General features: G+C 40.5%; 1 protein-coding gene across 3 annotated transcripts in view; it reads right to left on the reverse strand.

The window, feature by feature from the left end:
• Positions 1-963: 963 nt before the first annotated feature.
• Positions 964-25,417, reverse strand: part of LOC139452865 (prolactin-releasing peptide receptor-like) — a 78,586-nt gene continuing 54,132 nt past the window's right edge. Inside the window, exons 1-3 of one of the 3 annotated variants that reach the window (XM_071234502.1) lie at positions 24,658-24,737; positions 21,680-24,275; positions 964-3,933 (exon numbers count right to left, since the gene is read on the reverse strand). In XM_071234502.1, coding sequence (XP_071090603.1) covers positions 3,805-3,933; positions 21,680-22,888 — 1,338 coding nt within the window. In that variant the 5' untranslated portion in view covers positions 22,889-24,275; positions 24,658-24,737 and the 3' untranslated portion in view covers positions 964-3,804. Of the gene's footprint in view, positions 3,934-21,572; positions 24,276-24,657; positions 24,738-25,417 lie in introns of those variants that run through there. The other 2 variants (XM_071234504.1, XM_071234503.1) reach the window with 2 other exon arrangements.

Here is a 25,417-nt window from a genome sequence, read left to right on the forward strand (position 1 = left end):
GTATTGCTAATCTCAAATTTTGTTTCGTCACGATATGGCTGAAATATTGCCGATGTGACGTTAAACCTTAACTCACCCACTCACTCACTCATCAGACCGTACATACTTTCGTCTTGACACATCATCAGTGTAAACAATCTTAGATTTGAGAAAGTCGGCCATTTTACCTCATTTGGCATTTCCAGCGAGCGCCAAAGGGGCCTGATGCTATCTCACACTCTGTGGTTTCTGTGGGTGGCAGATGCATTGACGAAATGATTAGAAAATCCCGTTTTAGTATTATACGTGTGAGAAAACTGAATTCCTAGTGTATGGACTGATTTGCAATGTGAAATGCATTCTTTTTGAAAATATTAAAATTTGTAGTCCTTGGGGATTCCTGTTTAGAAAAACGCTCCCTGTTATCGTGAGAGCAGACTACATTTTGATTGGGTGGTTTGAACTGGCTGATCGCTTGACATCGGGTCCCGACGGCGTCAATCATTGTTCATGCAAACACTGGGTTGACTGGCCTTGACTCGGTCATTTGCAGGGCGCAAGGAGATAACTATAAGTATAACATGATCACAGTCACTGAATATACTGTAAAGTAGTCGCATTGAGCTGCTACAAAACTGCTTTCCAATTCGCTGTGCGTAGTCCCTTCGGCGAGCAAGTCACCTGGGTCAGATGGTGGGTTCGAATCCCTGTCCGCCCTGACTCGGTATAGGTTTGTCAGAACCAAATCTATACTCGTTAATTTCACCAGCATCATTTCGGACTTCTCTTCCTTATCAAGCTGACACGCCGTACTTTTAATTGCAATACTATTCAAAGCGGCGGTAAATCACTCACTAACTCCGATTATGGTGCTTGACCTATCAGCAACATACCTGATCTCGATGTAGACTTGAGATTAATTAAGTTCAGTAAATAACGACGAACATAACGGTTTTTAAAACTATTGTCGTTTATTATCACTTGCACAAACATTGAACAACAATATTAACAAACACCATGTGATTTGATAAAACTATATATGATCATGTAGATATATAACAAGCTTTCGAATGGCAGGTATTCCAATGTATTACAAACGTTGCTACAAATAATACAAAAGTAGTATCCTTATTATATACACCCTCTTGATTCTCATTATTTCTTGCCACGCACTGGTCCCAGCTTAAAGGCACAATATCGATGACGTCAGCAGTCTTCGTGTACCGGAACACACCAAATGCAGCGTACTTCACAATCACAGTTCACTCATCTTAAATAACCCTGAACCTATATTGAGATGCCGTGGTGTCATTCGGCGTCCATTTTATACACTTCCATGTCTCTTGTCACATATCTTGCCCAATCAAACGATATATATATTTCCAAAAAAACATTTGCAACTACACAACAGTTCAGTGATACAAGCATTGGACTGTGCAGAACAAGATTGCTCTAAATTGAGACTAAATGCGCCCGTGTCCTGTGATAGACAAAATATTGTTAATTCAATTTTAAGCACAATCACCAAAATTAATGTTATTTTGAATGTGATCTTTGTCCAAATTCAGTCAAAATACAACGAAATTACAGTCCATTTTCCTTTCGGGTCAATCCAAACTGGGATTATAGTTCAAAGATCCCCAGTTCCCAATATATCCCATGATATTGTAATGGCAATCGGACGGGTACTTTGTGTGTCCCATGCTGATTACGCGTCGACGTCGCCGTTTTTTGCAATCAACAAATGTTTTAAAGACTATTTATTTACAAATTAAATATCCTCACTGCGTTGAACAACATCCACTCGCTTAATTTGTCAGTGCGGAGAAGGTCCTTGATGACAAGCAATCTCATTAAAATCAGATCTTAGTTCTCGCTACAGCTAAACAAAGATCTGAGGATCTCCCAATACGGGTCACGTCAGACCGACCTTGTGCGAACTTTGACCGACCAATGGAATGACCAATCAGAAGGCAGCTTTCTCGTGCTCTACGGCACTTATTTCAAATTGGCGACTACGCTTCGAAACATATTTTTACAAATTCTTGATTACAAATTTGAAACCTGAACAAAAGAACATTCTGGAATGGCTCACAGATGGTCTAGATTGTATGGATTCAGTCGTTAAACCCGTAACTATCGCCCAGAGTTAAAGTTTTCGAGGTTGCATGATTAGAGATCACATTCCGTCTGTCACTTTCATAATCTGGTAAGTGATGCTCTGATTGGTTGGATGAAAGGTCGTTCTGACGTGACCCCTAATGGGATGTCCTCAGATCTTTGTTTAACGGTAGCGAGAACTGAGGTCTGATTTTAATGAGATTGTGATGACAACCAATCAAGGTTCGGCTGATCGCTACCGAACTCTCGTCACACAATCAAAATGTGATGGAAGTGCAACAAAGTGTTCTCGGATACTGCTCTTATGAACAGTCCACCACGAGAACACAGTTCAAGCATGTGTTCCGACCTGTCATCTCCGTTTCCATTACTGGAATGTGACCAAAGTTGTTCTTTCCAGCAGTTCGTCTGAAGTGAAGACGATTTCTTTGTTTGTAAACATGCGGCGAAACAAAGCAAAATCATTCATCTTGTTTACGCATACAATTTCAATGTGTGTTCTCTTCGTAGACTTTATACAGGTGACTGAACTATTGGGGTATTTCAAAATGTGGCAATGTAATCACAAACTTTGTGTATTCCATGTATGCAATTCAGAAGATAACGTGACCACCGCACACCGATAATTCTTTAAATGACAGAGTTGCAAGTACCATTCAATCACCAACCTTTAATATGAATCAGTACAGAATCACGACCCGTTCAAAACGTTACCCCAAGGAAAAACGTCCTGTTCGGAACTGTACTACCTTTATTAGATAGGTACCAATATCCACTGTCAGTAAAACCATTACTTGATACTTGTACGAAACACGACATTCGTAACATCTGTAGGGTCATTTATTCTTCAGCATAAACGTTCAGACTGCAAATTTCATGTCGTTACAACCCTTTGTGTCCAAGCAAACCTTGTAAATGTGTGCCGTATGAGACAGTTGTTGACGACAGTGATCCCACACCGTCATTATGAAAAACAATTCTATGTCAATCCTGGCATATGTACCCAGTGTGGTCCATCAAAACGTTATCTCTGACACACCAAGAAAAAACTGCGTGAGGCTTATGTCCTACTACAGATTTCTTCTATGGTTTCTAGGAATCAAGTGATCTTCAGGCGTCAATTAATCTGCCTTGGGTAGCATCACTCTCCTGCAGCAGAAGTACAGCGTTACAAGTGATGTGACGCTATCTCCAAAACAAAGCTGGTCATCTTAACTCAACTGACCAGAAGTGATCCCAAACAAATCTCCGGTCCAAATGCTCTAATATGCTCCAAGGAAACTTGTGGCCCAAATTGACCTAAATATTTCCAAATGGAGTATAAGTCCAAGTCGACCCAAAGTGGTCTCAAAGCAGCTGGTGGTCCCTGCTGACTTCAAAAGTGGTCCCCAAAAGGCAAGTGGTCCCAAACATACCCATGTTCCAGCTGACCCAACCTGGTCCCAAAGAAGCTAATGTTTCAAGCCGACCTTAAGTGGTCCAAAATAAGCTGGAGGTCATTGAGAGCTGAGCGATGTTGTTAAAAAAGGCTCCTGTTCCAGCTGACCAAAAGCGGTCCTAAGGACCATGGTGATCCTTAGCGTTGGTGATGATGACGAGTTGAAGTCGTCCCGGCTAAGCTGAAGTGGTTTCAGATGGTCTAAATTGGTCCCAAAATGAGATGCATGTCCATGCGGACTCCTTCAAGCCTTCTCCAGGTGTTCCTCAGACTGCCGCAGCTTCGACCTCATCATTTTTGTCACCACTCGCTTGGTTGTCCAGACCGATACGCTCTTCAAACGTCGTGCATGTTGCGCCGTTGACGTAGTGGGGATGGGTTTGATAACGTCGCCTCTGAAAAAATGGACCGTATGGAATATATATATTCGGTTATCAAATTCAGACGCAGCACAACAAATGTTACATTTATTCAGACACCTCGGTTGTTTTAAGTGATGAATACAAAGATACAACACTGAACATATTACAAATACTCTTACATCCTACAAATCAAAAGTAACGAATGTACACCTAGCATGGCAAAGTACAGAGCAACATATATGTATTGTGACATATGTTACCTTAAGACAACGTCAGTCAAGATAATGTTGATTTTGTAAACTATAGATACAGCTAACTGTAGAGTCCATTGTTCGATTCCGAATATATTTATTATCATAAACATGGTATATGAATGTCAAATAGTGATGATACCAAATGTTCGCGACAGTACATTAATATATCGTCAATTAATGAATGCCGTACAATTTTCAACTTTTTATTTACATATACTAGTTCGCGTTATAATTAGTTTTCAATGTGAATTTAAGTAGTGTCAATCCACTAGTGTGTGAATGGCTGCTTCGGTACATTTAGTAATATGCATGTCACTCTACAAAGACGAAACATATAGCTCGATAACCCTTTCTAATTGTTTAAGTAGCTTTCAAACGGACTCAATTCCTTACAGAATGAAGTACAGTTCGGTCTCAATCGGGTTCGGAGCAGGCATGACATCAGGGTATACATTTATGCTATTGTAAAGTAAACTTCGGACTTCCTAGATTATCAGGTGCATGAACTTTCGATTCTGAAAATGCCCTGGATCTAGCTCCATTTTGGAAGTGACGTCACCAACCTAAACTCTCTAATCACTTTCTGAGCACAGCATTTGTTTGTTTGATGTTTAACGCCGCTCTCAGCAATATTCAAGGTATATGACGGTGGTCTGTAAATAATCGAGTCTGGACCAGACAATCCATTGATTGATATCATGAACATCGATCCACGCAATTGGGATCGATGACATGCATCAACCAAGTCAGCGAGCCTGACCACCCGATCCCGTTAGTCGGCCCTTACGACAAGCATAGTCGCCTTTAACAGCAAGCATTGGTTGCTGAAGACCTATTCTACCACGGACCGTCACGCAATTGGGATCGATGACATGTTTCAACCAAGTCGGCGAGCCTGACCACCCGATCCCGTTAGTCGTCTCTTACGACAAGCATAGTGCGTGTACATTGATAGTATGGCTATTTTAAGCAACGTTTCATTTGAATGTCGTTCAAAACGAAGCTACGTTTGCAAACGAGTCATGGTATTTCTAAAGTCAAGTCAAAAGACTCATGTGGAGCACCGCTACCGCACTAACAAACTCAGCTATGGCATGCAAAGGCTACTTCGGTATTAGATCAGTATCGACTCTAGTCTTCGTTTATTTGATTTCGCTCAGTTTGCACCCATCGTCTTTCCGCGAACCTCGCTTCTGTTAACTTCAAAGAAAGCCTAATTCATAAATTTCTCCAAAACAATAATCTGTAGGCGATGTTAACCAGTGTATGCATTAGGTCAAGAACCGTCTCCATGAGAGTTGAATGTACACTAAATGGGTTTTGCACACTTTATCAATGTAGACAACTGAACCCAGATCTTTGTTTGTTTGTTGTTTAACACCGCACTCAGCAATATTCCAGCTATATGACGGCGGTCTGAAAATAATCGAGTCTGGACCAGACAACCCAGTGATTGATATCATGAGCATCCATCCACCCAATTGGGAGACGATCACAAGCATCAACCAAGTCAGCGAACCTGACCACACGATCCCGTTGGTCGCCTTTCACGACAAGCATGGGTTGCTGAAGAAGTATTCTACCCCGGATCTTCACGGGTCCTGAGACTTACTATAGTCGTAACACTATGATCGCTTTGTGAATGGGACCGGGAGTATTTATTATGTGTGAATTTAGGATAATTGTATATGTGGAATTGTTATATTCAAATGTTGTGTTTCTGTCGCATGTAACACACACTCTACCTTTACTTCCCCAATATTTAGGCTCCAGAACTGCACGAGTAAGAAAAGCGTATTTGAATAATGGATAACTCAATGTTTTGCAATGTAATCTTCAAATGTTTTGCACTCGACGATTGTAACTCACAATAACTCACTTGTTCATATACACTGGTGTTTAGCTTGTGCATGCATCAGACAGAGTTAAGCGTGTTGAGTCATGAATGTTTAACCTAAACATCATGGTGTTTGTGTAAAGGGTTCTTCTGCTTATACAACATTGTATATTGATCAGGGCTATTTAAAGTGGAACTTATGAACAGACTATCGGTTGTGCATATTTGCACTTGGTCGTTTTATTGATGTCTTGAAGCTGGCATTGCCTTATGGACCTCCTAACAATACAATGATCGATAGTGTTTACAAATCAACCGTTTCTAAACTTAGCAATGAACGATCAACCCAAATGGTTATGAAAGTGAATATTTTCTCTTCAGAAAAAGTTCCATCGATAACTTATTTTGTAAAAAAACCCTTTTTTTGTTATTTGAAAAAGAATATGAACATGAGAAGGCCTACATGTATATAACAACCGGCACTAAACGTGTAGATCAAACAAACTCCTCAATAGATTAGGTACCCGAAGAGGTGAATGAATTGTGTTTTACGCCGCTGTGAACAGGACTCCATTACAATTATCAGGGCGTGTTAGCCTGTGCGTGGAGATCCCAAAGTGATAGTGATCATAGACAGTTCCCACTGCTTTGAGACCCATGAGAACATGTGGTGCTGACAAGCTGGGCCTCATCGGGACGAATTATATCAAAAATGAAAATCGAATGCACTAAATGTAAAACTGTTTTCTATAAATGCTTTCTTTAGATCTATGACTAGTGACCGACGGAGTTACACACCTACTACCATGATACATACCATGCCTGCGGAAAGGTGGCTTAGTGATAAAAGCGTTCGCATTCGTTAAAGACGTGAAGATCCGGGGTAGAATAGGTTTTCAGCAACCCATGCTTGCGGTAAAAGGCGACTATGCTTGTTGTAAGAGGCGACTAACGGGATCAGGTGGACAGGCTCGCTGACTAGGTTGATGCATGTCATCGATCCCTATCGCGTGGACCGATGCTCATGATATCAATCACAGGATTGTCTGGTCCAGAGTGTATTATTTTCAGACCGCCGTCATAGAGCTGGACTATTGCTGAGAGCCGCGTTAAACAACTAACAAACAAACAAAAATCTGGCTTCAGTTGTCTACATTGATACAGCGTGCAAAACCCATTTAGTGTCTCCCGTCGTAATGCTGCCGGCATGCTTACGTATTAGGGCGAACAACCATGTAACGCTAAGACGCTAGGGATGCTATTTTCCTATTAAGAAAACAAGACCCACAGAGGGGTTTACCAAGGATTTAAATTGCATTTCCACTCTACCCAAGTAATCCTGACATCTACATCCAGGGAAAATTACTCTGATAATATCTACTTCAGTGTCAGCCATTTGTACTGACCTTTCGCCCCAAGCCATAATTGTTAATCCCTAATTGACATTCATTAAATTTTGATCAAAGGAATTCAGGGCTGTCGTGTTTGAGTCGCGCGTACCTAGGGATTTCCAAGCTTCCCGGTAGTCGAAGGACCAGCATCACCTAGTGGCACGTAATTACTGCGCCGATAGGAAAGTGAGGTTGAAACAATTTACAACCGTGTACGTATGAGGTCCTGAAGGCTAATAAGCCTTTGGTTCAATTAGGCAGAGGAAAAATCAATAGCACTGGCCGACGAAGTCATGTTCGCTTATAAAGCATTGGGCCAAGGATTGGTAACACTAAGACCTCAAGGCCAAAGATGACACATTTCTGCCAAAATCTTAACAGTCAAGCTGGGGGCAAGGATGATTAAGTATTGTGGCAATGTCTCCCTTTGTCCAAAAGTGTAAGCCTCCTTCGCTATGATCAAAGCACAGAGTGACAATTTGGTTTTAGAATACTTAGTATACGAAAGCGCGAGGTAGTTCTCCATTGTTACATATTTCATAGGTAGATGAGCGTATGATTTAGGATTTTGTGTGTTTGTTGTTTAAAGCCACCAATCACCAATATTCCAACTATGTGACAGCGGTCGATAATAATCGAATCTGAACCAGAATGTCCATTAAGCATCATGAGATCGACCCACGCTATTGGGAAGCGATGATCAACAAAAGTCACTGAGCCAGACCACCCGATCCCTTCTTGGGACCTATATATCTTACCTGGATTCCTCACGGTAGGAGCGGGAGGCATCACACGTTAGATTTCGCAAAACCCAAAACGGATTACTCATTTAGGCCTAACGGGAACCTGAACTATTATATGATAATAGTAAAAGCTACACAACCCTTTCTACAACCATAAGACCGTGTTTACGAATTCAAATGAAACAGTGACGACACCAGGTGTAATCCCCCCTACTTGTGGCATCCGTCACAAACACATGCAAAGGGAAGTCAATTGTCAAAATAGGGAATTGCGTTGTCCTTTTTTTGTCACTTATATTATGCGTCACATTTGGAAATATCCTTCACACATCTACCATAAAAGGTTTTGAATGCTTTACTAATGCCTTAAATTATGTAACCCTCATCAAACAAGTTTTGAACACAAGTCATATGAAGCCCTTCGAAGTAGGATGCCCGAGTGTACGTCAAAACTTGTGAAATGAAAACACGAAAGGCTGGAGCTGCTTGAATAATATTGCTCGACGTAAAGGGGAAGCGCAATTGGTGTCCACGGAGATGCCTACTTCGTACCTAAATGAGCTATAGCCAAATTCCACATCGTTGTTATCTTTGAGGAAGTCCAGCATTTCATATATTGGTTTCTCAGTAAGACATTTACTTTCACTTCTGACAAATTGTCCTGAACCTTTTGAGGTTGAGATGTAACGATAGCTATGGTCATCACGTTTGGTTCCAAATATACCCATGGATTGAGGAAGTGGTTCATTAAGTTTGTGGTGTGGGTAGTGGCGTTCAAAGTTTTAAAATTCATAATAATTGAACGTGGTTCGTTTTCTGCGATTTAAAATTCAAGCCAATCCTTTAACTAAATCCTCTTGAAAGCTCCTCCTTGTTTGTATTTAAGGATTATGGTTAATGTTTGAGACAGGAATTAGGTGGTATATTTGCAGGCCCGTCCAATGTATCTCTCTTAATGGCGTTTGTAAAACAATACGAACGAGGAATGGACTTTTGAGTCTTGTCAAAAGGTTGGTAGTACAGATGCGTGGTTTGGGCAAATGTCCTTCCTCGGTGAATATGCTGGCCTTATGTAGGGGCTTATTTCATATGTCTAGTATACCAAGTACTTTGATCAAGCAAAGGCGACTAACGGGATTGGGTGGTCAGGCTCGCTGAATTGGTTGAAGCGATCTCAATTGCTCGGATCGATGCTCATGATATCCATAACTGGATTGTCTGGTCAAGACTCGATTATTTACAGACCACCGTCATATAACTGGAATATTGCCGAGTGTGGTGTAAAACAACAAACCAACCAACCAACCAACTTTGATCAAGCAATTAATGTAGTGATGCTTACATATATTGTTTATGTTAATTGATGCCTTGTGTGTGAGAACAACTACTAACTTTTCATTCAGTGTAGCCAGTGGATGACAACTGTCTGGGACATAATTGGTTTATTCCAATTCTGTTTCCTCTTTCTCGGTTTGTGGATTTTGCTAATGAAAACATCACGCACCGACTTAATCCGTTCTGAAAGACATCCAACAGGTTTGTATAAAGCGTGGCCTGAGCTAACAACCCTGTGGGTATCCGGAATAGTCCCGGAAGTACCCGGAAGTGTCTTAAGCACCACGCGGCTGGTCGTAAAAGGCGACTAAATTGGGATTCTAGGTTAGAATGTGTCCTACAGCAACCTGCGTCAATCGTGAAGGCGACTTAATGGATCGGGTGGCCAGATTCGTGACTTGTTTGACAGCGTGTCAAAGTGCCCCGATTTCGAGAATCGTTGCTTATAATATCAATCACTGATTGGGCTGGTCCTAATTCAATTATTTACAGACCACAGTCAATGTTTTATGGGTTTGGTATCTCCGTAGGTACAAATATTGAAATAATGTTATTCTACAGAAAACCATAGATTTGACGTAAACCACACCGAGTAGCCTTGAAACGGCCATTACTACCTTTCATAACGTGTTCTTTCTACCAGTCTTGAATACTGTCTGTCAGTGTAAACGAGTTCAAGCCTACAAATGCACGTGTTCACGGTGATTAGGTATTTTCTCCCATGAAACATACACAAATATGGACAAATTACATGACAGTCACATGGCTTTGATCTGAATACACGTGACGGTGTCCTGGAGATGTCACGTTATTGATTTTGAATTATTATCTCGACAACTTTCATCTTTTCATAGAAGGAAATGTCGATCCAAACTGGTAAATGTCATACGTCTCCCTGTAACGGAATCAGGTCCGGTACTGGGGAATTAAAACACGCGATATGCGGATCAAAGCCAGTTTTATATAGACGGTCCGATGCATTTAGTTCATGCGCTTGTTCGCGTTTTATTAAATATTTTTTGGATGATCCACCGATCTAAAATTTCACATTTGTCGTTCTTCCAAAAGAGCCCAATTTCCAGAAGGGGGGAAATCTTCAAAATTGCTCAATGTGGGAAGGAAATAAACCCTTCGATTGTCATTGGAAATAATTTTCACTTGTTTCTTCTTATTTCAACTGACGGATAATTTAAACGAATATGTGAACAAACAAATTGAAGAGAAAAAAATATTGGAAGCTATATGGTGACCATACAACGATGTTCAGTGCATAATATTTCCCAATATTGCCATCAGTATCTGTAACGATCCATCGATGTGTTAAACAAAATTGCCATACACAAGTATCGTGACGCCTGTATATATCGTGGTGATATCGCTTCATCACCCATGTATCGTGATGGATATCGTTTCAGGACCCCTGTACCGTGACAAAATAATGTCCATATCCATGTGATTAACATCCCTGACACCTATCCTATCAACACCCATGTATCGTGACACGTATCCTATCAACACCCATATATCCTGACACCTATCCTATCAACACCCATGTATCGTGACACGTATCCTATCAACACCCATGTATCGTGACACGTATCCTATCAACACCCATGTATCCTGACTCCTATCCTATCAACACTCATGTATCTTGACTCCTATCCTATCAACACCCATGTATCGTGACTCCTATCCTATCAACACCCATGTATCGTGACTTCTATCCTATCAACACCCATGTATCGTGACTCCTATCTTATCAACACCCATGTATCGTGACTCCTATCCTATCAACACCCATGTATCGTGACTTCTATCCTATCAACACCCATGTATCGTGACTTCTATCCTATCAACACCCATGTATCGTGACTTCTATCCTATCAACACCCATGTATCCTGACTCCTATCCTATCAACACCCATGTATCTTGACACCTATCCTATCAACACCCATGTATCCTGACTCCTTTCCTATCAACACCCATGTATCTTGACACCTATCCTATCAACATCCATGTATCTTGACTCCTATCCTATCAACACCCATGTATCGTGACACGTATCCTATCAACACCCATGTATCCTGACTCCTATCTTATCAACACCCATATATCCTGACTCCTATCTTATCAACACCCATGTATCCTGACTCCTATCTTAACAACACCCATGTATCCTGACTCCTATCTTATCAACACCCATATATCCTGACTCCTATCTTATCAACACCCATGTATAAGCATACCCATATACAACATCTGCCATGGTTGATCGATGAGTATATCCTATCAGCACCCCTCTATCGCGATTTATCAACCACGGTTGATCGATGAGTATATCCTATCAGCACCCCTCTATCGTGATATATCAACCATGGTTGATCGATGAGTATATCCTATCAGCACCCCTCTATCGCGATTTATCAACCATGGTTGATCGATGAGTATATCCTATCAGCACCCCTCTATTGCGATATATCAACCATGGTTGATCGATGAGTATATCCTATCAGCACCCCTCTATCGCGATATATCAACCATGGTTGATCGATGAGCATATCCTATCAGCACCCCTCTATCGCGATATATATCGTGACAAGATACATGTATAATTATACATATCGTACCGAGACTTTCAACGATATATCTTGATGCATCGGATCCGAGTATATATATACAGTACATCAATTAAATCATGGCGTGTCAGCTTGATGTGGGCGAAATGACCAAAGTGATGCAGGTCCCAGACGCTTACAACTTTGGTGAAACCCACGAGCACGGGTATGATAAACCTAGAACATAATCAGAGCGAGACGGGATTGAATCCCTCCCTTAGGTTTCTGACAAGCCAAAGGGACGCAACTCTGCACAGTGAATAGCAAGCTCCGCACAGCGCCCCACTCAAACCATGCTTGGAGTTGAACTCGCAACCGACTGACCGTTTTGTTTACAAACAAGTGATGACTGCCCTGAGGCCGAATACTCTTACCCCTGCTTAATTATTTTATTTTGTTTGTCAATTTGAATTCTGTTTCATTACAACTATCATGTAATTGGTATAGTAAGAATGTAAGGGAGAAGTTGGTTGATTTACGTTCATCTACAATCTCGAACCAATCCGATCAAACAAACAAGAAGGTTAATTCGTCTGGGAAATATGGCTAGTCGTAAACCTTTTTAGAAATAACTGTATTGGCATTCCCAAAGACATAAACTAAAGAATTAACGTTACTACATATGGGGTTAGAGGGCAAATGTCAAGATTCTTGTAATGGCCGCTAGTGGCAGCGATGTTACCGAGCGTGAAACGAAGGAGTCACGCGCTGGCAAGGAGCTTGAGTGAATAGCGGCTAAGGGACGCAACTCTTCAACGCGAATAGCGGCGGAAAGACGACGGGGCCACCCGTGTAACCCCAAAACAAAAGGAGATATCATTTTCAAGTATAGCCTATTGTGTATGCATGTAGTATTATATACACAAGGAAAACATGGATACCCTTTTTCTCGAACTTCATGCGTTACTCGAAGGATTGTCATTATCATATATTCTATAGAATAACCTGACATGAACGTTTATACTGCAATATCAACTGCAGTAAACTACGGTTATAACGAACTCAAAGGGACCACTAATTGTAATTCGTTGTAACCATAGTTCGCTATAAGCAAATGTATGGAATATATACAGCAAATAGACCAGACCAAAAAATAGTTCGTTATATCCGTCAGTTCGTTATAAGCGTATTCGTTATAACCGTACTTTGCTGTAGTTATAACCCACAACTAAATGATAACTCCAGGTTTAATGAACGCCATGCTCGTCATAAGACTTCGCAATATCCGAAGTTCGTAACAAAAGCGTTAATCACCAGAGGGATAATGTTAGGGCTGCTCAATGTCGACGTGTTGTTCTGCCTGGCTTCGTTAAAGCCGTTGATGACCTTACCTTTTTCCGTTTTCTAATCATTAGAAGTTCCGATCCTTTTTATTGGCACATTCAGTGTAGTCGTTTCGAGTTACTGATGCGCTATAATCTAACAGAGCTTAACAATAAACCGGCTTAGGGTTCTTCATAACACTCAAGGCTTTTAAAGTGGGGTATAAAACACAGAATGGAAGCAATGCATCCTTTGGGTTGTTTATCGATCACCATTAAGAGAGTGTTGTGACACTCGACCTATAATGTTTTCTTGACCTGAGATTCTTGAGCTCGGCGCTGTTTTTACAGCGCCGAGCTCAAGAATCTCAGGTCAAGAAAACATTACAAGACATACGTTGAAGCACGAAACATTGGTTCGTGGGCTCACTTTTAAAAACTTGGAGGAGCCGAAGAAAAAAAGGTTTTAGAAACTAAAGTTTAAGTTAAATTGATTTAGAAAAAAACGCGGTTTTTGTAAATTGATGATGCATGTCCACAAAGGCACTCGGGGTTCTTAATGAGTTCATAAAGGGTACTTTCAGGACATGCTTACCCTTTCGGGGACTCCTAGTGTGATCACTGATTTCCAGCGATCCTTTCATATAATTTCCCAATTTTATGTTCCGTTTACGCCCACTGGAATATATTTTTCAGATAATGGAGACTGATTATTCTCTGTCGTTGACATTTTATATTTATATTTATATTCATCATCACATAATTCAACAAGGAGTGACTTAAAAGACATATATATTCATAAAGTAAGTAACTGTGATCATATGAACTGATCGATAACTGACAACTAATAGTGATTATGATCGCTATTGGCGCTTCCGAAAGATCAAACACTTTTTGATAGACCATGTTAGTTTGATGCCATTTCACCAGTTGAAGTCCGAGAAAACTCAAGGTTATGTGCCTTTCAAACTGCTGTATATTCTAATGGGGAATGAAAATAAACAGACGTTTCACATTAAACCTTCAAAGAACATATTAAAGTTTTGTGTTTTATCCTTACAAAGAACATCAATGTGATACATTAGAATATGTTAACAGTTATTTTGCGTTTTAGTATATATGTAATCTGGGGAGCAAAAGAAACTATACATCTAAATTAATTTTATCATATGTTTGATTTTCAGTTGAAAATATCTTAAGTTAGAGATATTGTATCCAAAATATGAATTGTACTGCCGCTTTAACAGCTCTCAATGAGTAATTCTACGTTGTTTCGTTTTAAACAACATTTCGAACGTGGTGTGAGTCATGGTTGCAAATTCACTTCTTACATCAGTCTTCATTGATCCAATTTATTTTACGAAAAATTACCCAGCCACGCATTACGTTTAAGAACCTGTTGCAGAAATGAGTGATGTTTAAAAAGACATATTCACATTTAACATCTTCCACTTAAATTACATAACATATAAAACGGCAATACAGGAGAAGAACCAGTCTTGATAAAGGACAAAACAGCTGTGAAAATGTTACGAATGGAGCACTGAATCTCAGTGATTATTATCATTATTAACTTGGTATTTATATAGCGCTAGTTTCCAGACTGACTGCTCAAAAGCGCTCTTGAAGCTCGCACAGTTGGTATGGCCGTATATATTTTGCTGAACAAGTGTGTCTCCAGATGTTTTTTTGAACTGTTAATACCACACAAACTCGGTATACTTTCTTTGGCCTCCAGTTAAATATTATATATTTGGGTTGAATGTTTTTACAGAGCTTTTAACAATAGTCAGTCATAAAAGTCATGTCAGCAAAAGACATGGGGCATAGGTAACAACCTTGAAAAGCAAAAACTAGTTTTATAAGAACAAATTCTTACATTTATGAGGTTCATGTGGTAGCTAGATCGAGCGTCCAAAACATACATGGTAAGTAAGATATGATCTCTGACATAACTATGTGATATATAATCTTTTTCTCAAACGCATTTATTTTTCAGGCTTCAAATTTTTGAAAGTATAGCTTTTAATCCTTGAAACGAAACTCCGGAGTGTATATTTGTGCAAGAAGGGCCATAAGTCCTGTTGATATAAGAACACAATTTTAATATAACTGTCATATCCAGGTATGTGGGAGCATAGCCCAAAATGACAATGAAGTCCAGGAGGGCTAATCCGGGATTCATACACACGATCAGCGGATCCTTGCACAAGTAAGGGAGGCAACGTGTAAAGAAAACTGATGTTTTAGACCGCTTGACTCACGTCCCCTCCGCCTAAATATATTTGAAAGGTATCTGAGGAAGAACAAAAATGACCAAAGATGGAGGAGACTACATTTAATGGAGGAATATTCTTCGCCCCTTAAAGGCACTCATTTATTGTTGTGGAATTCTGTCCAAAGATATCCATAACGATATCCGTTTAAACATGACTGTTTTTATTTCGAGCATAAATATATATTAATGTGGTAATCATCGTCAATGTACAGTAAATTACGATTATAATGAACTCTTAGGGGCCACTAATTTGAGTTCGTTATAACCTTAGTTTGTTATAGGCATTACGACTGTCATAAATATTGGATCAAAATATCATTTCCTTGTATTTCTATTCATTTCTATAATTAATTCCACAGGGTACTATACACTAAATGTTAATATGATGATATATCTATTCCTTTTCAAGACGTCAACAATAGTTATCACTTCATAATGAATTCCTGGCAATCTGATAACGAACCACAGCAACGTGCGTACAGGATGTTAGAACAAGAATATGTAATATATACCTGGCTATGATAGTGGTGTTGACAAAATGCAATTATATAATAAATGCACGTGTCTGAGTACTCATTGGGTGTATTTATTTGTTACGTACGTCCGTTTTAAGGTATGGTAGTTACGATTGTCTTAGAGCTACGACTGTCGTAAGTCCATGATAAGGTATGGGAGTTACGATCGTCTTAGCGCTGACACTGTCGTAAGTCTATGTTAAAGTATGGTAGTTACGATCGTCTTAGCGCTGACACTGTCGTAAGTCCATCTTATGGCATGGAAGTTACGATCGTCTTAGCGCTGACACTGTCGTAAGTCCATGTTAAAGTATGGTAGTTACGATCGTTTTAGTGTTGCGACTGTCGTAAGCCCATGTTTAAGTATGGGAGTTACGGTCGTCTTAGCGCTACGATCGCTTTGAGGAACGAGGCCCTGGACATTAGAATACACATATGCCTTTCGGAATACCCTAGTAACTGGGCGTTTATTTAATGAAAAAGAGACAACGCTGGCAATAGACCCACACAGGGGAATCCCATCAACTCGAACCTGTGACAGTGTATAGTCGGGAATGTGATATCAATATGGTTCTGTATCAATTGTTGACATATCTTTTTTCAATTTTTAAGTAAGTTCGGTTGGACTGAATGAGTGCGTTGGTTTAACATCGCATTTGTGTATTTCTTATGACGGCGTATGTCACGCAAGTCAGACAACAATTTGATGAGAACCCTGTGCACGAATATCAAAGTGGGGACGAACCTGGGATTCGAAAATCGCAACATAAACGGGACGGGGGCGTCACAGCACGTCAGGACATCTCGTAATCTCTCAGTACATCCGAGATCTCCCTCTAACAAATTCCACAACTCAACAACCAAAAAGGGAAAATATAAGACTCTGTATTGTTTTGACGAAAACGTTACTGCAATTGGTTGGGCGAAAGTGAGCCTTGCAATACGATATCATCTACCCACGGACCGATGATACGAAAGCCGGAATAAGCACCTTACAGAAACCGGAGGTGATGTGAGGTGAGGTGAGGTGAGGTGAGGTGAAATTGGGTTTAACGTCGCGTCCAAGATTATTTAACTTATAGAGTGACGTGACGTGCATGTGTTTGTGTGTGTGTGTGTGTGTGTGTGTGTGTGTGTGGCTGCTTGTACTAGTCCGGACTAATGCCGATTTATAGTGCTAGCTCATTGAGATACCATACCGCAGTTGCCCACTCAGACACAGTATACTGACTCCGAGCCGACCAGTCATTGTTTTAGCCCCTAAATGCCGAGCGCCAGACATGGTAACAACAAGTACCATTTTTTAACGTCTTTTTGGTCTGACCTTTCGCTCTATGGGCGGACGCTTTACCACTAGATGACGGAGGCGGTTTACAGAAACCAGAAGGTAACGCATAAGACAATTCGGCAGATTATGCACATTTTTTGTTTCAGTGAGTGAGGTAATGAACTGCATTTCACTGCGTATCAACTTGATGAAGGAGGATAGTCGAAAGTGAGAGGTTTACCACTTTTGGGAAACCTACGATCGCGGGGAAACATGGACAGGGCGAATTCAAATCCATGATCCTAGGTTTCGGCAACTCTGCCAGTGAATCGCGTCTCCTTTGACGAATGTGCAACGTCTACCCCATTGAATGTTGTAGGCGACTTATAGACCCGTGACGCCATTAAACCACCTGCCTCAAATATAGTTTGAAGGGCATTTAAAGTAACGTTTCACTAATGGCTTAGACTATGCATGTTTTACACAGAATCTGACATATGCGGTGTATTTCAAAAAGAAAATACAAGTACAAAGAAATTAAAGGATGAGGTATAATATTTTACCCTTTTCGCGAACACGTGGTATTATCACCGATTTTCGTTGATCCATTCATGTAGTTTCGCTTCTATTTTGCCTTTTACGCCCAGTTACGTCTGGTTCGGAGATAAATTATACTCTGGTGTTGACGTTATACATAATAAGGGCTCTTTGAAACACTAAATTCAATAATAAATATAGGGGAAATATTTTAGAATTTGGTCTGAAATTTATCTGACATGTTCACATAAATCTTTATTATACTTCGCTATTATCAACTCTTGAATCTTTGGAGTACTTGATCATGTCAGAACTTCAGAACATTCAAGTAACAACATTAAAATGACGTGCGGACATGTAACATTATGATTCTGTAAATTTATAATTTGACACTTTCATTTGGACAAATATGGCGCTTATCATATGTCGTCCTTTAAAGACTTTCATTTGTTCCTAATGTGCTTATATAGAGAACTGCTCATTGTTAACGGAGGAACTACAAAGAGATATCATCGGCAAATTGTTTCATAAATCATGTCTGATACATTATCGCGATATGCAGTAAAACAGCACGGGTCCCACCATCGAACATTAAAGACCTCAAGTCGCTCTACAGAAAATACGTACCCATTAATCACAGCTGATTGCTTTCTACGACGCAAATAAGGTTCGATCAATTTCAATTGCGTACCCTTAATCCAATTTTGGCTTATTTGTAAACCAGGCTGGTATGCCAAGCACGACCGACTTCCTAACCCCTTTTGAGTGCTTTAGCTATTAACGTATTCAAATATGTTAACTGGTGTACTGCTGCATATTCTGCTTGGAACATGGCAAGTAAGGACCTCATCTCAGTGTCTGAAAGTTGTTCTTTGCACGATTACATTAGATTTGAATTGGGGAATGCTATGTTAATTGATAAATGGCTGGTAAGTGCAACCGATCTACAGTTATATAAGACGTTTACATTTTTCTACCTGGTAGTCTTCTATTGCACCGCAAACGGCTTTGTGATACAATGTACATGGCACGTTAGATTAAGGCACAATTGAGTTATATCAAAGGTTGATCGCTTTGAACGTGCCGGAAGTGACTTTTTCTTGTTCTTTTAACTTCCAAATCACTAATTCTCCATTAAATATTCTTATCATTAAACCGCACCAATTAATTGTGTTAATAAATTGATGAAAACTTCACAAAAACGGTTTCAATAAATGCAAATTTAAAGGGAAATGAACATTTACGTTTTAAAACAAATTGTCCAGTATTTAAGTTTGTAAGGAATATGTCATGATTTTATTCGACTCAGCAAGTGATTTTCGTAATTCTATCGTAATTCTTGATGCACAATGTTCACCTGCGATGCTCATGTCTACCTAATTCCCGTTTCCTGCTTCTGTTTACATCATGTAAGAATGCAACGACATGTGTGTGTACTGAAGACGACATGTACACTTCACAACTTGTGTGTCCTCAGTGTTTGATAGGCATTCTGAGTTGACGGATGGCAACTGAAAAAGGATCTATACCGAAACGTCATTAAAATAAAGAAGTTTTTATCCATAAATTGTGTCTACATTGTTTGTCCTACGCGTTTGCTAGTTTGAAAATAGAATATGATTTAATTAATCTCCAGATTACCACAGGTCAGCGTTGTCTTTGGTCTAATAATGTTTTTTACTGCAGAGAAGGGAATACAGACAGTGGCTTTTACAACGCCTTTAATAACTTCAGCATCTAAAAAGACGATAACTGGTTTTAATATTGCATCGGATACAGTGTGTGGTAATAAAACGTGTTCAAGCTCGGATTCATTTATAGATACTGTTTCTATGCATTCTCGTTGTCACTGTCGGATATGCAATCAGACGCTGTTTAGTCATAAGAATTTTCAGATACAGTACTTAATAATCAATATTACTCTGTATAAAGCCCATTGTTCTAACCTTAAATTTATAATATAAGAATGTGAGGTCCCGAATTTAGATTGTTAAATAGTTACAATGCTGTTGCCCATTATTAAAAGTTTTTTTAGAATGATTTATGGAAAACTAATTTACCGTATTTGGTATAATATGTAACCCATCTCATCGTAAGTTAGTCCCGTTATTTACTGTTGACAGTTTTTGCTAGTTTTGTTTACTTAGCTACAGAAAATTGTGAACCACGATTCAGGGTTATTGTCATACCTCTCCTTCAATTTAAAACTATGGTACGAGCGCTGATATAGATGATAGCTGATATAGTGCTGTTCTCCGCACAGAAACATGTGCAAAGCGCATGACATCGTATTATCCCGGTACACGACTCATGTACATCGATAGTGCCTCCTCAACTCCCTGAGAAGTATACCGAAACGCTGAGCCAAGGTAGATATCCAAAATCTATTTCTTAGCCATTTATTACATGATTATAATGGAATTCACGCCATCTAGGATCAATCTCGGACATCGTATGTTATAACGGAAATGTATTCAATAGATGCATTTTCTTAGACTTATACAAAAGTGCCTCTAGCTCTATTCCACAAAATGATACGGCTAATGACTGCGTTTTGAAATCATTACTAATAAGTACTTGTTAACACAGAACATAGCAACCAAACGCTTCAATGGCTTGGTGTTAGTATCGGCGCACAGCTGTACATAGCGTTAGCATGACTTAAAGCAATCAATCCTGTGCAATATTGATCCAAGCTTGTACACACAAAGTGGAGACACATTGATGAGATACATACATGATAGAATACAATGTCTCTAAGAGATTGCAAAGAAACTAGAAAGAAGAAAAAGAATACACAAGATGTTATAGAAAGAACAGCACACCTGTCGCCGTGGTTAGGAAAAAAAGGTCATACCATACTGGAAGTGGTTAGTTTGTGTCAGATTCAATATAAAATCAACGCTGGTGTGAAATATTGTCAGGACGTGGCATTCGAGATCGGAAAAAAGTCTACCGTGCTTATAGCGGCAATGTTTTTGGCTGTTTGAATTGTGAAGTGTCAAAAACATTCATGAATTGGTTTATAAATGGCAATTAATGAAATCGTGTTTCAGATATTGTTAACCAAAAGACGAAAAGCGTAAACCTTCTCCTTAAGAATGATGCTTTGAAATTTGCACAATTCGACATAGCTTTGTATGCCATTGCTATTTCTTTACAAACAAGTGGTAAGCTCTGTTCAATATCAACAAAATCTTAAGAATTTTCAACCGGAAGCCAAAATGTTGAGATTAACGTACATGTAAACCTGAAACATTCACATGGCCTGCATGTTAATCCGAATATTACAGTTATACTGCCTAAGGAGTACAGTGAGTATAAACCAGAACATTACGAGTAAACGTCAAATGACGTAATAACTCTCCCAGAAATGGCAAATTAATATTACACGGCGTATGCATAATAAAATTTCGTATAAACTGCACTTAAAACATAAAATTTTGAAAAAACATGATGTCATGAACAGAAAATACAATTTGCATTTAAATAGAAAAATAGAAATGCCACGAGTATTTAAAAGATGAAATTAGGATTTCATTAGATGTACTTTGTCAAATGACTTCTTGTGCCAATGCATATGAATTTGTTTTACGACCTTTTTTTACGAACACGGCGTATCGTGAGCTGAACCCACCTTCCTTGTCCCACTCAGACCTGGCGAGCTTCAGCGGAGTTAGGACTGGGATGACGTGAGGAGCTACGAGGTGTGCAAGGGACGGTGGTGACGTCAGTACGGCTTACCTGTGACGACGCACTACGACGTCGGTTGCTGAACCGGAAATAACCCCTGAGGCGATCTTTTGTCGCGCTCGACATACTCCAAGATGCGAAGAGAATCGGATTCGTGCACGTTGAGAGGAAACCGAACCACGTGAATGTGATGTACGTGACGTCGTAATGGTCCTGGTTCGTATCGTTTTCGTGGACGAAGTAGTGCACGAGGATCAAGATTTGAACAGGGCACCAACACATCGCGAACAACGTTGTCATGGAAATTAGGTAGTTTTGGGTTCGCTTTTCCTTTACCAGATCCAAATCATCGTCGCTGTCTTGCGTTGCTCGTTCGTTGTAGGACTTTACCTGCGGTGGGGTCGGCTCGGCCGTTGCACCAACCTCGGATGTCGACGTCGTCGCTCGGTTCTCTCTCGGCCAGGCTAGCGAGGATTGGTAAGAGTGATCGGGTATGTTCCGAAGGACGTCGCTACCGTTGGAAGCAAAGTGAATAGATATAGAAGCAGACTCTCGTGATTTGATTTCCGCAGATACCCGAACGTACAGGAAAGCTATAATGGCTAGAGGCATCGCGTATAACGTAACAAACATTGCTCGTATGTACTCTTCAATTCGTCTCTCAAAATACACGTAACAGATCCCGACACCGTTAAATCGAGCGCCCAACGATGCCCCTAAATCAATGTACTTTATATAAACGGCAAACGGCAGCACCACACACACTGCAACTACCCATACGGCGATTGTGCACAAGCCTGCAGGGAGGCGAGATTTAAAGGGGTGGACTATGGTTCTGTAGCGGTCTATGGCGATCATGAGAAACGTCATCATTGAAGCGTACACGGGAAAGCACTGCATCATCGGCAAGAAGAAGCAAAGAAAACTTCCCAGGAGCCAGTTCTGGATCAACAAATTCGCAAGTGTTATTGGCAGCACGAAAATACACTTGATTAGATCTGCAAACGCCAGGTTGCCCAGAAGGAAAAATGTCTGGTCGTGGTACAGTTTCCTCTTGCCCAGAACAATCAGCATGATGATGTTCCCGACAATTCCGACCACGCCCACAACGGCATGGAGAAACATAAACAATGGATACACATACCGGAGCGATCGCCGGACATACGGCTGGGTGAAGTCAACTGTCTCGGTACTGTTATTGTCTATTAGCCATCGAAGAATTAGTTCTATATAAGTCTCTCTGGATTCTGCAAGTGCCATGACTGTTTGGGTTGGTTGTCTGTCAGTATGGAAGATGGAGTTGGCAGTCAGATGTCTGTCATTTGGAAGCAACGTTCAGCATGATGTGTGCTTCACTTCATTTGTGGAGTGTTCGACAAGTACTTTTCTCCCATTTATTACATTAGGAACCTGGAAAGGTTTCGACTCCAACTCGACTCCAGTTTAACAAAATCAGAGGCTTCTAACACACCGCAGTTCAGATCAGTGCATTTGTAGCACTTCAACCACCACTGAATTATTTTGGGTAGAGCAGGCGACAGTTTCCGTTACATAAACTGAATTCCTGACAGCGCGAAGCCTGCCAAGCTATTGGATCGCCGAGCTGCAACCTAAACACTCTGCATCAACTCGAATGGATTTCGCCAGGTTCATTGAATAACGTGATACGTCTATGCGTAGGTTTCATGTGATCGTGTATGAATGGCGAGTGGATGGCTCAAAGTCTTTATAATTCTGACGCGTTCAACGGCAATGGAGCACCTGTTATGAAATAGGTTCTTTACACACACTGGCACTTCACGGTAGTCCTCAATCTAAACCCTGAGACAGGAAAGAAAAAGAATCAATCTAATAAATATGTCCTTTTCTGTTTATCGAATTTCAACTGACTTGTTTTCCAATGTTGTCAGACACGATGGTTTCTGGGATATCCTCAACATGTAACATTGCTCACAAAGACTTGCGTTGAAGGCACTTCAGGTTCTTCATAAAGCAACTAAAACGCCATCTCCTCTCAGAAATTGTCCTGGTAATTCGTCGTTATCAAAATATTCTAACAAGCACTCAAGCAACCTTATCATGGCATAATTGTATCAGTCACTTCAACAAGACTCCTTCATCATGTGGACTGTCAACTCGGGGACCTGAGTGGAAGGAAACGCAATAAACTAGCCAATAGGGCAACAGAGAAGACAAACTCTATTATGGAGTCAGTAATCCACAAGACACATCCACTCAAGGCTCCTGTGTCATATGCTATTGGCTTTGTCCTCGCGACACCTGTCCTGTCGTTGACTGACGGGCTATATCGCCGTCTGTTCCTCGTGTGGTATTGGCCGGGCTAAAGTCATTAAGAGTCCTTGTTGCCTGGGCGATTCTTGTCACAATATCACAATCCCTGTGTCTGAAGCAGCGACGCCTTTGATAAAACACTCCTGTTCGCTTTAAGTACGAGCTGATGACAGTGTATCCCTCCTATTTCTAGAGTGACCCCCTTCGTTCCCGTTGGAACAAGTCTGGTCTTTGGTTGGAACCAGCCCTGGACTGGACGAATCACAAGGGTGTCGGTAGACGAGTTGCAGGATTAACAACACAATTGGAACAGATTTCCCTCAAGACGATACGAACCATCTCTACCGGCTGGGAACTGAAAGAAAGAAGGTTTCATCGATGAAATGTACAGAACTTACCCATGCACGTTTGACATTTTCACGACTGTGCCCACATACAGGAATACAGGCCTCTACATAAAGAATAAGCATTACAGACAGGAATAGCCTCTTGACCTATTCTTACATGGACTCTATGGTTAGGCAAAGACTTGATCCTTGCGCTGTTTCAAGTCACATTGCAATTATAAATCTCAGCGCGGCTGCTTTCTCTCCATCCAGTACGAAGGCAGGCGCTACGTAGCTTTCACTATTGATCTATAGCAACTCTCGAGGAACAGTCATTATCATGAGGGCCTGTTCTTAACCGTAATATCAGAGCAAGTACAAAGGTGACACAACCGGCCAAACGCTACTGACCAAGGTCTACTCTTATAAGCCTGCTATAAGAACCCCTTGAAAAAGGGATCTGTATGTCAGCGGCGCAAAGCTACTGTGTCACTTCTGTTGCCGCGTCAGGCAGCGTACGTAATTAGAAGAACTGTATCGATCCGCGGTCACGTGACTCTAGAGCTGCAGCAGTGGCCTGCTTGATGATCAAATAAAGACTGTTATGACCCGTCAATTGTAGTTTGTGACAATCTAATCAGCTGATAAAAATAGGACAGTATTCAGCTACACAAGAAATATACCGAATCCATTTAATTTACAACAAATTGTTTCATTTACGAATTCACCTGGGATCGGTGTAGTCCATATGGCGCCCTTGACGACGAAGGCAGTATATACGATCATGCAGCCGAGCTTGTAAGAAAACCGCAGTTCTTGTGTTCTAAACAAAGACTACCAGAAACAGCGAATCACGTTTCTTCGACTGTGACCACAGACGAGTTAGTTTTACTGTCGGTCCTTCATCAACACGGAATGTAACAAAACCAATATGGATTTCTGTGCAGGAAACACCTCCTTATTGATGAATTAAAGGAATCCTCTTTGTTTTGTTTCGATCCAAAAAATAAGGATTTGACCGAGTTCCAGCACATATATATTGTGGGATGTTTTTCCTCATTAAGGCGTTAACGGTCGTTAATCAAAGGGCTGCTTGATCACCGAACAAGGCTTACATTTTTTACTTTGTTTGGCGCACGTGTTGTTTTTATACACATACATCTTAAATGGT

Source organism: Haliotis cracherodii, unplaced genomic scaffold, assembly GCF_022045235.1.
Source record: "Haliotis cracherodii isolate W230 unplaced genomic scaffold, xgHalCrac1.p SCAF_9, whole genome shotgun sequence".
NCBI lineage: Eukaryota > Metazoa > Mollusca > Gastropoda > Lepetellida > Haliotidae > Haliotis > Haliotis cracherodii.